At 41.9% G+C, this 15,763-nt stretch overlaps 1 protein-coding gene across 1 annotated transcript in view; it reads left to right on the forward strand.

Annotated features, from left to right (window-relative positions):
- Window positions 1–3,708: 3,708 nt before the first annotated feature.
- Window positions 3,709–15,763, forward strand: part of LOC122420611 (zinc finger protein 160-like) — a 32,810-nt gene continuing 20,755 nt past the window's right edge. The window contains exons 1-4 of the mRNA XM_043435919.1: window positions 3,709–3,737; window positions 7,033–7,150; window positions 7,523–7,581; window positions 7,713–7,763. Of these exons, the coding sequence (XP_043291854.1) occupies window positions 7,749–7,763 (15 nt within the window). The 5' untranslated portion in view covers window positions 3,709–3,737; window positions 7,033–7,150; window positions 7,523–7,581; window positions 7,713–7,748. The remainder of the gene's footprint in view (window positions 3,738–7,032; window positions 7,151–7,522; window positions 7,582–7,712; window positions 7,764–15,763) is intronic.

Raw genomic sequence — 15,763 nt, forward strand, 5'->3', positions numbered from 1 at the left:
GTAAACATGAAGAACAACAGTTACTTTGGGGCTATCATTCAGTGAAAGAACTGAGATGGCAAAAGGATGACATGAAATCTTTTTGTAGGACACCCAACATCCTCCACATAGAATTTGTTTGTAACCAATAATAATGTATTTGATAAGTGATCTTGATTTTTATTTGTATTTTTAGTTGAGCTTCATTGCTTGCAAGATCTTAGTTCCCCAACCAGTGATTGAACCTGGGCCCTGCCAATAAAAGAGAGTCATAACCACTGGACCACCAGGGAATTCCCTGATTTATATTACCTTTGATATGAATTCTTTGATTCATTTCTATTACTAATATTTTATGATGAATTTTTTAATCTTCACATGGGTTGATCATTTTACTTTTCTCTTTTTTCTTTTTCATTTTATTTTTTTCTATTTTTCTAGTTTTGTTTCCCAGTAATTCTGGCCTTATAAACCGAGTTGACAAGTGCTTTCACCTTTTCTTAAAAATAAATCACATAGAATTACTGGTAATTCTTTTTCAAAAATTTGATAGAATTGTCAAATGCCATTGTTGCAAATTTTTAAGATTACTTTTTGTAAAGGAGAGCCCCTGATGTTGACTGTTAGGCAACAGTCCTCCACAAGACTTCGAGGAAAAGTGAAGTGGAGACATTTATTACTCAAATTCTGGTGGAGATTCATGGTATAGCTGGAGGGAACATGTAAGAAGTCCTGCAGGGTCTCTGCAGAGCATGGGACATATACCTTTATTAAGATCCACAGGTGGGTTGTTTGGATTGGACTGTTCAAATTCAAAAGAGTAGGAATTGCTAAGCTTCAGTAAGGGGAGGGGAGTCATATCTAAAGAACAAGAAGGGCAAGGCAGATGGTGATGGGGAGTATGGTTCTCACAACAACAGTTCAAGGAGTCATACCCTGTGTCTGGTGTTACTTAGGATGTACTGTCAAGGGAAAGGGCAATGTCAGTTCAAGACCCCTGCAGAGCACTTGTGGTTAGTTGCTCAGTCGAGTTTGACTGCGACCCCAGGGACTGTAGCCCACTAGGCTCCTCTGTCCATGGGGATTCTTCAGGCAAGAACCCTGGAGCTGGTTGCCATGCCCTCCTCCAAGGAATCATCCCAATCCAGGGATCAAACCCAGGTCTCCTGCATTGCAAATGGATTCTTTACTGTCTGAGCCACCAGGAAAGCTGGCAGGACAGTAGGCTACACCAAATACACCAGCACTCATATGAAGGAGTAGTTTAAGCTTTCACAGTCACTGCTTTTGGGTTTCTCAGACGGTGGGCATTTTGAAATTACAAATTTACATTGCAATTCAAAACAATTACCCAAATATGTTTCACATAGGTGATTTGTTGTATGTTATGGGTTTCATGGAATTAGTGCATTTCATCTTAAATCATGTCAAGTTTTTGTAAGAGTTCCTTTGTATCCTTTTCCTGTCTGTGTGTTCTGTAGTAATATCCCCTATTTAATATCAGTAATTTTATTAGTGTAAACAATGGAGGGAAAAGTCCTAACAGAAGCTGCAGTTATCATATATAGTAATATTCAGTTCAGTTCAGTTGCTCAGTTGTGTCCAATTCTTTGTGACCCCATGGACTGCAGCATGCCAGACCTCCCTGTCCATCACCAACTCCTGGAGTCTACCCAAACTCATGGCCACTGAGTCGGTGATGCCATCCAACCATCTCATCCTCTGTCATCCCCTTCTCCTCCCGCCTTCAGTTTTTCCCTGCATCAGGGTCTTTTCAAATGAGTCAGTTCTTCCCATCAGGTGGTCCAAGTGTTGAAGTTTCAGCTTCAGCATTAGTCCTTCCAATGAATACTCAGGACTGATCTCTTTTAGAATGGACTGGTTGGATCTCTGCAGTCCAAAGTAATATTATGTACAGCTATTTATCAACATTCTGTGAGATCATACATGTCTGCCCTTTCATATCAAGCTTGGCTACTGGACTAAGGCAACCCTCCCTTTCACTTGAGAGAATTACACTTCTTTGCCCATTTCATGCAAGCTTGTCTTTTTGAGTTCCTGGGCCAATCTGGTATGAGCAGAGAGGCATGTTCCAAGTTTAAATGGAAGCTTTCAAAGCTCTTATTTGCTTCTTGTAACCCTGTCTTGTCTATACTGCAAGAATGGTCTTGGATAGACTGAAATTTTATGCTGAATGACAGGATTTTAGAAACAAGAGGTGAATAAAGATAGATACAGGAAGAGAAAGTCCAGAGAGTGAGTATGTGATTTGATGGCTCCTCTGATCCTTCTTTCTGAATCTATGAGCACTTAGTCTTTACTTTGTAGTAGCATGGCTGGAGAATGACTAAGAAAGGTGAAGGTTGAGACCAAAACCCTCTTCATTTTTAGATTTTTGATTTTCAGCAAAACATTAGTCTCATGTTTTTTCCAAATATTAGCTACTAATTAAGTGGCCATCATAGTTTTAATAAATGTGAATTTTTGAATTTTGTATTTCCACCTAAGGAACATGAAAAAGGGAAAATATGTTAGGGCTGGAGCATGTCAATAGTTTATTCTTTATCCTGAGAGTATAATATTAAAAGATACATGCTTAATAAACTTAACTGTGGTAATTATTTGCCTATGTAAGAATACCATGCTGTACAACTTAAACTCACAGTCATGTTCAGTTCAGTCCAGTTGCTCAGTCGTGTCCGACTCTTTGTGACCCCATGAACCGCAGCACGCCAGGCCTCCCTGTCCATCACCAACTCCTGGAGTTTACTCAAACTCATGCCCATCGAGTCGGTGATGCCATCCAACCATCTCATCCTCTGTCGTCCCCTTCTCCTCCTGCCCCCGATCCCTCCCAGCATCAGGGTCTTTTCCAGTGAGTCAACTCTTCACATGAGGTGGCCAAAGTACTGCAGTTTCAGCTTCAGCATCAAGCCTTCCAATGAACACACAGGACTGATCTCCTTTAGGATGGACTGGTTGAAGTAGGGTGTATATCAGTAAAACCAGGGGTGGGAGGTAGGAAGTGTAATGTACTTTTAAAAGGCAAAACACTAGGAAGAAGAATGCAATTTATAAGAACTTATTTTTAATGATTTGCATTTTAAAAAGCAACGGTTAGTGACAGAAATTATCACATGACTTAGTGCTCCAGTCTCAGATGCCAGGTTCTGTCCTGAGGCTCTGGAACCAGGAGAGTGTTGAATTTGTCGTCCTGGCTGAAATAATAGAAAAGAAGAGCTATTCTGTAAGGTATCAGTGAAAAATGGCCAACTTTATACTGGAGAAATTTTTCATTACTCATTCTAGTGTGTAAAGCAGAGGCATGTCCGGCTCTTGTTTCCTTAAACTACTTAAATGATTTCTAACTGCCCCACTGGAGACCCACTTTTCCAACCACTGAATTGCTTGAGCCTTGGGAGCAAACCTATTGGCAGTAGGTTTTATTGAAGCCATTTTCAACTTGTTAGGGAGATTCATATTAGCTTCCCACCTAAGTAATCCACACAACGGTAAGCTCTTACTCCAAAAGGTTCAAGACAGTAAGTTAGCAGAGCACTTTGAGGATAGGAGGAGGAATCATCTCTCCACCTCCCCTTTGCTGGCGGTGTAGAACTACCGCCATTTTCGCCACGCCCCTCGCCGGTAGTGCACTGCCAAGCTCCCGCCTCCGGAAGCCCGGCTTCTAACTCCGCGCTTGCGCAGTTTCTTACGGAAACGGAAGTGCGGAGCCCAGAGTGAATGAAGGACTTTGGAGGGTAAGAGTTTCGTTTTGTGTGTGGATTTGCGCCTCGAGGACCCCCCCGTCTTTAGTCAAACCTCAGTGTCTTCGGAGTGAGTAGGGATCTGACATTTCAGCACCCGGCCCTCCGCCCCAAGTAAAACTTGTAGTCCTCTTACTGGTCGGATATTTTGGGTTTAAATTCGTTTCGAGGTTTGTCTCTAACCTTGCCTTTCTGCCTTCGGTGCACGTAAATGCCTCCCTTCGCTAAGTTATCCTGCTTAAAACTCTTTACTGCCTCAACCCTCATGTAAAGTCCTCTTTTGCGAGGTCCTTTCGCACCTCTCACCTCCTAGCTTAGCCCTCTCGCCCCTGGACTGCAGCACTGGCCACCCCACCCGGGGAGAGGCCCGCTCCTCAACCTGGACTTGGTGAAACCGTTTGTGTCTTTTCCCGCGAAGGGGTGCTGAAGAGCTCCGTGCCAGAGTCCTTTATATCTCATCTTTTGCGACAGGCCAATTGGTAGATAAGTGATACTAGAATAGGACCCTCTGTGAGGCTAACAAGTGGGCGAGAGGGTGCCGTGGCCTGAGGACTTACTGGGCTACAGTTTGAGAAAGGAAAAGTGGGGAGGAGAAGACCTTTCTTGTCTTTCTTGAGCAGACCTTTTGCTTCCGTCTTCAACCCCCTTCAGGTTAGGCAATGGAGTTTTCTTGTTCCTGCAAGATCAAGTTAGATCCACAAATTACTGCTTTTTATGTGGGCGAAGAGAGTGTCCTAACGTAATGAGCTCACTGGGCACAATATGGGTTTCATGCCACCATTGTTTTATTGTTTTGTGGCTCATCTTGTGCTCTATTGTGTGGGTTTATTGCTATGTAACCCTGCTAGGTTTTGTGGTTAAGCAAACTGGTGTCTTGTGTAATCATTGACTTGCAGGCATCTCCCTTATTTTTCCTACTGACAATGCCCTTAGTAGGATAAACTTTTCTAAGTTTATTCATTTGGCTGTGCTGGGTCTTAGTTGTGGCATGTGGTATCTAGCTCCCTGACCAGGAATCAAATCCAAGTTCCCTACCTTGGGAATGCAGAGTGCTAGCCACTGGAAAGTGAAAGTGAAGTCACTCAGTCCTATCCGACTCTTTGCGACCCCATGGACTGTAGCCTACCAGGCTCCTCAGTCCATGGGATTTTTCAGACAAGAATACTGGAGTGGGTTGCTATTTCCTTCTCCAGGGGATCTTCCCGACCCAGGGATCGAACCCGGGTCTCCTGCATTGTTGGCAGACGCTTTACCGTCTGAGCTACCAGGGAAGCCCTGCTAGCCACTGGACCACCAGGGAAATCCCAGGATTAACCTGCTTTATCCCTTTACTCTGTCTCTATCTCTGACCTTCTGGAGACCCCACCCCTCTCCTGAGAACTCCCTCCCTCCCAGCCCCACTGTCCTCCCTTCTCAGGCTGGTCCCCTGGCCACTCAGGCCTCCCCTTCATTGGGAGCCTTTCCCCACCCAGGCGGAGGTGACCTGGGGTAGCCATGTGACACATAGTGTTCTTCTGTCACAAATTCCACCCGACGGACAGTCTTTTCCCGCAGGCAGGCGTCCTATTCAATTGCCATCCCTGTAAATATGTAGAGGACCAGGAAAAGCAGAAAAATGAGCAACTGAGGGAACTAGAAAAACTGGGAACAAGAAAAGAGTGATGGAGAATAGCTAGGAATGGAAAGGGTGGCTGAGGGACTTGTTCAAAGAGTAAAATGAAAGCGGTTAAGCATTAAAAATACCAGGTGAATAAAATGAGTAAAAATTTAAAAAGCTGATTCTCCACTGATTGGATCTGTCAACTTAAAAAAAAAAAAAAAAAAGCACAATATTAGATTTTTGCAAGTAAAGTTTTATTTGGGGCAAAATGAGGACTGCAGTCCAGGAGACAGAACTTCACATAGCTCTGAGAAACTGCTACAAAGAGGCAGGGGGAAAGGTCAGTGTATATGTGATTTTGGTGAAGGGGGAAGACATGTAATCAAGCACATATTTTTTCAGAAGGTTTCTACTCTTGTGAAGCTTTGCTAATCACAAGGAACAGTCATCACCATTAAGTATTTTAGTGCTTTTCTAGATATGGAGAGATATAAGAATTGGGCTCATAAAATTGGCTCCTAAAAATATCTATCTGAAGACCTGGCCTTCCAGTTTTTCCTGAGCAGAGTGTCTTATTTCTGTTCTCCACCCTAAAGTCCTTTCAGAGGGTATTGAAGATCAATACCTGCAAAAGCACATGATTTAATCCTTGTAAAAGTAGATAGGTAGATTGTTGTTGTTCAGTCCCTAAGTCGTGTCTGACTCTTTTTGACTCCATGGACTGCAGCACATCAGGTTCCCTGTTGTCCATCATCTTGCGAAACTCATGTCCATTGAGTCAGTGACACTGTCTAATTGTCTCATCCTCTGCCACCCCCTTATCCTCTTGACTTCAATCTTTCCCAGCATCCCAGTCTTTTCCAGTGAGTTGGCTTTCACATTAGCTGGCCAAAGTAATGGAGCTTCAGCATCAGTCCTACCAATGAATATTCAGGGTTGGTTTCCCTTTGGATTGACTGGTTTGATCCTCTTGCAGTCCAAGGGACTCTCAAGAGTCTTCTCCAGGACCACAGTTCAAAAGCATCAATTCTTTGGCCCTCAGCTTTCTTTATGATCCAACTCATACTTCTGTACATGACAACTGGCATGTAGGTAGATGGCAAGTGCCAGTTAGTAGCTGACAGTAACATAGAGGGGCCTTGGATCAGCAGTGGGGCAGGGGCACCAAAGGAGAGACACTTCACACAGAGTGGGGTGAGAGGATGAAAGAGTTGGACACTTGGGTTGCAGAGCAGCATGGTGCTGGGAGAGAAGGAGGATCAAGTGTGACCACAAGAGGAAGAGACAGCAGGAAGGACGCATCACCACCTGGAGTGTCAGAGAAGGGGGGAGAAGGGGAGTGGAAGAGAGGGAGAAGGGGTGTAACTGGAGGGCAGAGAGAGAGCAGGGAAGGGGAAGAAAGAGGCAGAAACACAGATGGAGGACCGTCAGAAAGGGTGCAGAGACCAAGCATGTTGAGGGGAACAGTTTACAGAGTGGGGCAGGACAGATGTGAGGGAGGAAACAGGACCAGCAGGAGAGCAGAGGGGAAGAAAAGAGACAGATAAACCGACTGAAATGGAAACACCTAGTCGAGCAGGTGGGTAGTGGGAACTGGATGCAAATGGATGGTGAGTTGTTTGGTTGTCGATAAGTTGTGATGTATGATTTCTTATTTTAGAATGTAATAAAATGTCTCTAATTGTACAGGTGAGGATGAGAATAGCAGAACTCGTGTCTTGTGCATTCTGTAATTCTTCGTATCAGAAGATAACTTCCATTTGCAAACCCTGTTTCTCCAGGGAACAGTGATTTGATCCACTCAGTCGTGAGTCGTCCCCTTCCCTTTTCTTGACGTGGGACAGAGGAGCAGGGAGAGAACAAAGGGGGCAAGAAGTGATTAAATCTGTCACTGCATGGTGTCTTAAAAGGAACATTGAGAGTCCTTTTTTGTGATGGGCTTACTTTTTTTTGTATCTTTACATATCATTTGTTTTGTAGCACGGAAAAACAATTTAGTTTGTTCAGTTTCAACTTCCCTAGAAGTTGAACATTAACTTCTGTAACAAGCTTTGGTGGTCTTATATAATCAAGTAATTCTTTTCTAAATATTAATATACTGTGAAATTTGTAAAATGTTGACCCACAATTATTAGGTGATAAAAATTCACAAATTGTTTCTTTTTAAAATGTGTTTCAGATAACTTGGAGGCCTGCCTGCTTTCTTCTCTTTCTCTTTTGTATTGGAAAAGCTCTTTGGTATGTAATAAATAAATTTAGACAGTTTTGCTTGGTACTTGGTCAAGTTGTCAATGGTCTTTTATTTTAACAGACAAATCCTAATTTTACCAGTTAGTCTAATGTTTTGTTTTCTCCCTTTTTGTGCTAAGAGGAAGAGAAGGAAACAAAAGGAAGAGAAGTCAGAAATGGCTCTTTCTCAGGTAAAGTCATGTTCTTAGTTGTTTTCAGTCTGTCCTTGAAATGCCCTTCTTTGAACATGCTAATCTTCACAGAATCTGAAGTATCCTGCCTGATACCTGTGTATTCATCTTCTTTTTCAAGAGTTTTTTGACTGTTTGTTGACTCTTGAGATTCCCTATAAATTTGTGAATGATTATTTTTCTATAAGTGCAAAAATTGCCTTTGAAATTTTGATAGGGATTCTTTATATCTGTAGATTGCACCAGCTGCAGGGGAAGCATGGAGTCCTAACCACTGGACCCTAATTTGGGAAGTCCCTAATTTGGTCATTTTTGTAAAGAAAATTCTGCAATGAAACTTTATTGACTTGATTTTTATAGTTTGCTACTTCTAAGCAAAGGAAGTGTTATCTGTTTTTAATCAGTTTGATTGGCCTCTTAATTTCCATTGAAAAATTTGGGGGGTATACTAGGTCTTATCTGCTGGGTTGCAAGTGAAGGGATTTCTTTTTTTTTTTTCTATTCTTTAAATTTTATTTTTAATTGGAGGATAATTGCTTTACAATGATGTTTTGGTTTCTGCCGTACAACAACATGAATCAGCCATGGATATGTGTATATCCACTACGTCTTGAGCTTCCCTTCCACCCAAATTTGGTCATTTAAAAAACATAAAGTTCCCACTGCATGATTACAGGTTGTGTTTCTTTCATATACATCTCCAGGGACTTCTTATAAAGTTTTGTACTCTTCAGTGTAGAGGTCTTACACCTAGTTGGCTGATCTTTTCCCTAAGGATTCCATGGGGTTGTTCTCTGATTTTCTGTTGACATTGTTCATTGTGTATCGAAGTGCAACTGATTTTGGTTTGCAGATATTTTATGCTGCAACTCTTCTAAGGTTTTTGTAAATTTTTGTTTATTTATTTATTTCTGGCTGTGCTAGTTCTTTGTTGCTGAGAGTGGGCTTGTCTAGTTGTGACAGCTGGAGGCTACTTGCTAGTTGTGGTACGTGGGCTTTTCATTACAGTTGCTTCTCCTGTTGCAGAGCACAGGCTCTAAGTGGGCAGGTTTCACTAGTTAGTTGTCCCACTGCATATCGGATCTTGCTGGACCAGGGATTGGCAGGTGGATTCTTTACCACTGGACCACTGGGAATGTCCTTAATGTTTTTGGAGTAGTCAGTTTTCTTCTGTAATCTCTTTTGGGTTCTATATATAAAATCTTGTCACCTACAAAATAAAAGGTAATTTTGCTTTCTTTTCAGTTTAGATAACTTGGATTTGTTTTTTTTTTTTCCTTTTCCAATTGCTCTGGCTAGGTGGTTCAGTAGTTTCTTGAAGAGTAATGCAGAGTGTGCATCTTTCTCTTTTGTGGTTGTAAGGATTTAGCAGTGTGGACTTCCCCACTACTGCATCTTTGACTACCTGTTAATAAATTTGATAGGCTGTGTTTTTACTTTCATTCACATACTTGACAATTTTCCCTGTGACTTCTTCTTTGACTCATTCCTTCTTAAACAATAAACTGCTTACTTTCCACTTTTGGAAGCTTTTCCTGTTTTCCTTCTGCTGTTTATTTCTAGTATCATTTCACTGTGGTTAAAGGAGATACTCTTCTTTTTTTTAGAAGATACTTTTTATGTTCTCAGCCTTCATATATTTGTTGAGCTTTGTTTTGTGGTCTAGCATGTGGTCTGTGAAATGGAGAAGGTTTCAAGATGTGCTGGAGAAGGATGGGATTTCTGCTGTTGTTGAGTGGAATGTTCTGTACATGTTTGTTAGGTACAGTCATTCTACAGTGTTGTACAGGTGCTCAGTTTCCTTGTTGATCTTTTGGTTTCCATGCACTGGTAAAACTCAGGTAGTGAAGTCTGATACTAATGTTGTGCTATTATCTATTTCCATTTTTACTTCTGTTAAGATCTTCATTTTCAGGGGAACTCTGATGTTAGATATATACATATTTGTAATTGTTGTATTTTCTTGGTAAATTTACCTTTTCCCATTTCATAATATATTTTGTTTTTTTCGTTAGGTTTTTCCTTGGATTATTTTGTCTTTTGTCTGATATTGTACAGTAACCCAAGGCTCTTAAGGACTGAATATCTTTTTCCATCCTTTCACTTTTCACCTTAGACTTGTGAATGTTCACAGTTCCAGCTCTGACATGCTCTCTGTGTGTCTTGCTCCCACTGTTTTCCTCCTGTCACTTTCTCCAGTGGTCCCTGCTCAGGCACACTGGTGAGAGGCAGGCAGGCCCCCTGGCCAGCCCCTTCCACTCCACTGTCACTTCAGCGAGAATTCTTCAAGTGTTTCCTTCTGATCATGATGTTTGGTGAAATATTCTTGGTTGATAACAATATATTTTTTTCCATGTTGTTTTTGTTTTCTTTTTGTCATGATTTTAAATCATCCAACAAGATTTTATTTTACTATGGTGCTAATTTTGTTATTAATCTACAAATAATGTGTAATAGTAATAACTTTTCCAAATTTGAATCAAAGTTAAGTACTGCCAAAAACAAACTCTTTGGCCTTTATTAATGTCTTTTGGTTAAGACGACTGTGGGATAACATGGCCACGGCCATGGGCTTCACAAAGATCACCCCAGAGACAGAGGCTGGAGCAGGGTAGCAACCAGTGCCCCCATTTCCAAGTATGGCACCTGCAGTGGCAGCAGATTGGCCGTAGGTCCACCAGCGGCAGCAGAAAAGCCTGGGTACGGTGGACTCAATTGCAGCTGATCAGCTCAACTGGCAGACAGTGGAGGGCAGCAGATCGTCTCTACACTGGACAGTGACTCCCAGTCTGTGGATGGACCCCAGGGAGGCCAGCCACTCCTGGGCATTGGAGGGCTCCAGGGTGGCCAATGGCAGCAGTGAGGCCAGGGTGCCCTGCACTCCTAGGTGTCATCTAATGTCAACTCCAGCCCTTCCTGGACCCCTTTCCCAGCCACTCCAGCAGGGCCTTTGCCTGAACCCCTGGTCACACGTTGAGAGAATCCTGACAGCCAGTGAATGTTTAAATGCTCAACAGGGACCAGCAGTGGGACTGCCAGGGCACCAGGCATGTCATCCAGCTACATTGAGTGGCTGAAGGGCATGTCCTTGCTAGTTAGGGCCTGACAAAACATCCACTGGAGAAAGGAAAGGCAAACCACTTCACTATTCTTGCCTTGAGACCTTCATGAACAGTATGAAAAGGCAATAAGATATGACACTGAAAGATGAACTCTCCAGGTTGGTAGGTGCCCATATTCTACTGGGGTAAAGTAGAGAAATAGCAAAACAAAGAATGAAGAGGCTGAGCTGAAGCTGAAACAATGCCCAGGTGTGGTTGTATCTGGTGGTGAGTAAAGTCCAATGCTGTAAAGAACAATATTGCATAGGAACCTGGAATATTAGGTCCAGTGAATCAAGATAAATTGGAAGTGGTCAAACAGGAGATGAGAAGAGTGAACATCAACATTCTAGGAATCAGTGAACTAAAATGGACCAGAATGGGTGAATTTCAGATGACCATTTAATCTACTATTGTGGGCAAGAATCCCTTAGAAGAAATGGAGTAACCCTCATAGTCAACAATAGCCCTGAAATGCAGTACTTGGTTGCAATCTCAAAAATAACAGAATGATCTCGGTTTGTTTCTGAGGCAAACCATTCAACCTCACAGTAATCCAAGTCTATGCCCCAACCTGTAATGCTGGAGAAGCTGAAGTCGAATTGTTCTATGAAGATCTACAGGATATTCTAGAACTAACACCAAAAAAAGATGTCCTTTTCATCATAGGGGACTGGAATGCAAAAGTAGTCAGTCAAGAGATACCTGGACTATTAGGCAAGTTTGGCCTTGGAGAACAAAATGAAGCAGGGCAGAGGCTAACAGAGTTTTGTCAAGAGAACACAATGGTCATATCAAACACTCTCTTCCAACAACACAAGAGATGATTCTACACATGAACATCACCAGATGGCCAATACTGAAATCAGATTGATTATATTCTTTGTGGCCAAAGATGGAGAAGCTCTATACAGTCAGCAGTAAAAAGACCTGAAGCTGACTGTGGTTCAGATCATGAGCTCCTTATTGCAAAATTCAGACTTAAATTGAAGAAAGTAGGGAAAACCTATAGGCCATTCAATTATGACCTAAGTCAAATCCCTTATGATTATACAGTGGAGGTGATGAATAGATTCAAGTGATTAGATCTGGTAGACAGATTACCTGAAGAACTGTGAGTGGAAGTACATAATATTGTACAGGAGGTGATGACCAAAACCGTCCCCAAGAAAAAGAAATGCAAGAAGGCAAAATGGTTGCCTGAGGAGGCCTTACAAAGAGCTCAGAAAAGAAGAGAAGCGAGAAAGAGAAAGGGAGAAAGGGAAAGATATACTCACTTGAATGCAGAGTTCCAGAGAATAGCAAGGAGAGGAAAGAAAGCCTTCTTCAGTGACAAATGCAAAGAAATAAGGAAAACAATAGAATAGAAAGACTAGTGATCTCTTTAAGAAAATTGGAGTTACCAAGGGAACATTTCATATAAGCTGGACTGAGAAAAGGCAGTGGACCTAGAGATCAAATTGCCAAATGTACGAAGGGTCATAGAAAAAGCATGGAAATTCCAAAAAAAAAAAAAACAAAAAAACTGTGCTTCATTGACTATAACACACAGCCTTTGACTGTGTGAATCACAACAAACTGGAATATTCCTAAAGAGATGGAAGTACCAGACCACCTTACCTGCCTCCTGAGAAACCTGTATGCAGGACAAGAAGCAACACTTAGAATGAGACATGGAACAATGGACTGGTTCAAATTGGGAAAGGAGTATGTCAATACTGTATATTGTCACCCTGCTTATTTAACTTATATGCAGCATACATCATGCGAAATGCCAGGCTAGATGAATCACAAACTGGAATCAAGATTGCCAGGAGAAACATCAACAACCTCAGATACGCAGATGATACCACTTTAATGGCAGAAAGTGAAGAGGAACCAGAGAGCCTCTTGTTGAAGGTGAAAGAGAAGAGTGAAAAAGCTGGCTTAAAAGTTAACAGTCAAAAACGAAGATCATGGCATCCGATCCTATCCCTTCATGACCAATAGATAGGGGAAATGTCAGATTTCATTTTCTTGGGCTCCAAAATCAATGCAGACAGTGACTGCAGCCACAAAATTAAAAGATGCTTGCTTCTTGGAAAAGAATAGCTATGTCAAACCTAGACAGTGTTTTAAACATCAGAGACAACACTTTGCCAGCAAAGGTCCATATAGTCAAAGCTGTGTTTTTTCTGGTAGTCACGTATGGATGTGAGAGTTGGCCCATGATGAAGGCTGAGCATCCGAAAAATTGATGCTTTTGAACTGTGGTGCTGGAGAAGACTCTAGAGAGTCCCTTGGACAGCAAGGCAATCAAACCAGTCAATCCTAAAGGAAATCAACCCTGAATATTCATTGGAAGGACTGATGCTGAAGCTGAAACTCCAATACTTTGGCCACCTGAATCGAAGACTGACTCATTGAAAAAGACCCTGAGCTGGGAAAAACTGAGGGCAGGAGGAAAAGGGGTCAGAGGACAAGATGGTTGGTGGCAACATTGACTCAATGGACATGAGTGAGCAAACTCAAGGTGATTGTGATGGACAGAGAAGCCTGGCTTGCTGCAGTTCATGTAGTCACAAAGAGTGGGAGAGGACTTAGTGACTGAAAGACAACAACAATGCCTTCCTGTGTAAGTTTAAATGGACAAAATTATATGTTTAATACAGTTACTTTGTTGAGGTTGGAATTAAAATAGTATACTTTTTAAAATGTCCGCACTGTTTTTCAGTAGCCTATTATAAAATCATGTTGACAAATGCAGTTGAGTACAGTTGATCCTACAGTCATTTTCATTGTCTGGAAGATCCTGAATGCACATGAATAAAAGTGATGAGGAAAACATCTGAAAAATACACTCCTCTCATTTTTATTAATTTAGTGTTGATGTGTGTGCATGCATTCAGTTCAGTTCAGTCACTCAGTCACGCAAACTCTTTGCGGCCCCATGGACTGCAGCACGCCAGGCCTCCCTGTCCATTACCACCTCCCCGAGCTTGCTAACACTCATGTCCATTGAGTCGGTGATGCCATCCAACCATCTCCTCTGTCATCGCCTTCTCCTGCCCCCAATCCCTCCCAGCATCAGGGTCTTTTCCGGTGAGTCAGCTCTCCGCATCAGGTGGCCAAAGTATTGGAGTTTCAGCTTCAGCATCAGTCCTTCCAGTGAACACCCAGGACTGATCTCCTTTAGGATGGACTGGTTGGATCTCCTTGCAGTCCAAGGGACTCTCAAGACTCTTCTCCAACACCACAGTTCAAAAGCATCAATTCTTTGGCGCTCAGCTTTCTTCACAGTCCAACTCTCACATCCATACATGACCACTGGAAAACCATAGCCTTGACTAGATGGACCTTTGTTGGCAAAGTAATGTCTCTGCTTTTTAATATGCTATCTAGGTTGGTCATAACTTTCCTTCCAAGGAGTAAGTGTCTTTTAACTTCATGGCTGCAATCACCATCTGCAGTGATTTTGAAGCCCCAAAAAATAAAGTCAGCCACTGTTTCCACTGTTGCCCCATCTATCTGCCATGAAGTGATGGGACCAGATGCCATGATCTTAGTTTTCTGAATGTTGAGCTTTAAGCCAACTTTTCCACTCTCCTCTCTCACTTTCATCAAGAGGCTCTTGAGTTCTTCACTTCTGCCATAAGGGTGGTGTCATCTGCATATCTGAGGTTGTTGATATTTCTCCCAGCAATCTTGATTCCAGCTTGTGCTTCTTCCAGCCCAGTGTTTCTCATGATGTACTCTGCATATAAGCTAAATAAGCAGGGTGACAATATACAGCTTTGATGTACTCCTTTTCCTATTTGGAACCAGTCTGTTGTTCCATGTCCAGTTCTAACTGTTGCTTCCTGACCTGCATACAGATTTCTCAAGAGGCAGGTCAGGTGGTCTGGTATGCCCATCTCTTTCAGAATTTTTCATAGTTTATTGTGATCCACACAGTCAAAGGCTTTGGCATAATCAATAAAGCAGAAATAGATGTTTTTCTGGCACTCTTTTGCTTTTTTGATGATCTAGTGGATGTTGGCAATTTGATCTCTGGTTCCTCTGCCTTTTCTAAAACCAGCTTGAACATCTGGAAGTTCACAGTTCACGTATTGCTGAAGCCTGGCTTGGAGAATTTTAAGCATTCCTTTACTAGCGTGTGAGATGAGTGCAATTGTGCGGTAGTTTGAGCATTCTTTGGGATTGAAATGAAAACGGACCTTTTCCAGTCCTGTGGCCACTGCTGAGTTTTCCAAATTTGCTGGCATATTGAGTGCAGCACTTTAGCAATTATATTTTTAACATATTCTCTGGCTTCCAACTTTTTCTACCCTATCATATTAAAGGTTTAAGTAATAATAAAATTCCTAACATTTCTTGTGCATGTGTGTGCGCACACATGTATAAAGACCTTTTAGGCCAATCTATGATGTGCACCTTGAACTTTTTTCATGTTTTCTCCATGAAACAGTCTGGCAATGTACTTTTAATGTTCTGTGTGTTGCTTAACTCTTTCATTTTAAACTTCAGTTCTAAAGTCCAGCCTTAGGAGCTCAGCTGCTTGCTCTGATTCCTTAACTTCTAGACCTGATTGGAGTTTCTCAGTGTGTCTTTGACCCAGATCTCATCTGCAAGATCAGAATAGGTCTTTAATGAGCTGTGATGCTGACAAGTTAATACATGTAAAACATTTAGAGTAATGTATTTCAGACAGGAAGTTCAAACGGTGTTCATCTTTGCTGCTCCTGTCATCATTGTGATTAAAAATCTTGGGTTTTCCTTAAACACACTGTAGACTTTGTCATCACTGAAGATCACTCACACTCCTCCACATCCAGCTTTGATCATCCCTCAGTGATAGAACATACTAAGACTTTCATATAGACAGCCCAGCTTTGAATTTTTGTTTGTATCTATTTCATG

Source organism: Cervus canadensis, chromosome 18, assembly GCF_019320065.1.
Source record: "Cervus canadensis isolate Bull #8, Minnesota chromosome 18, ASM1932006v1, whole genome shotgun sequence".
NCBI classification, from domain to species: Eukaryota; Metazoa; Chordata; class Mammalia; order Artiodactyla; family Cervidae; genus Cervus; species Cervus canadensis.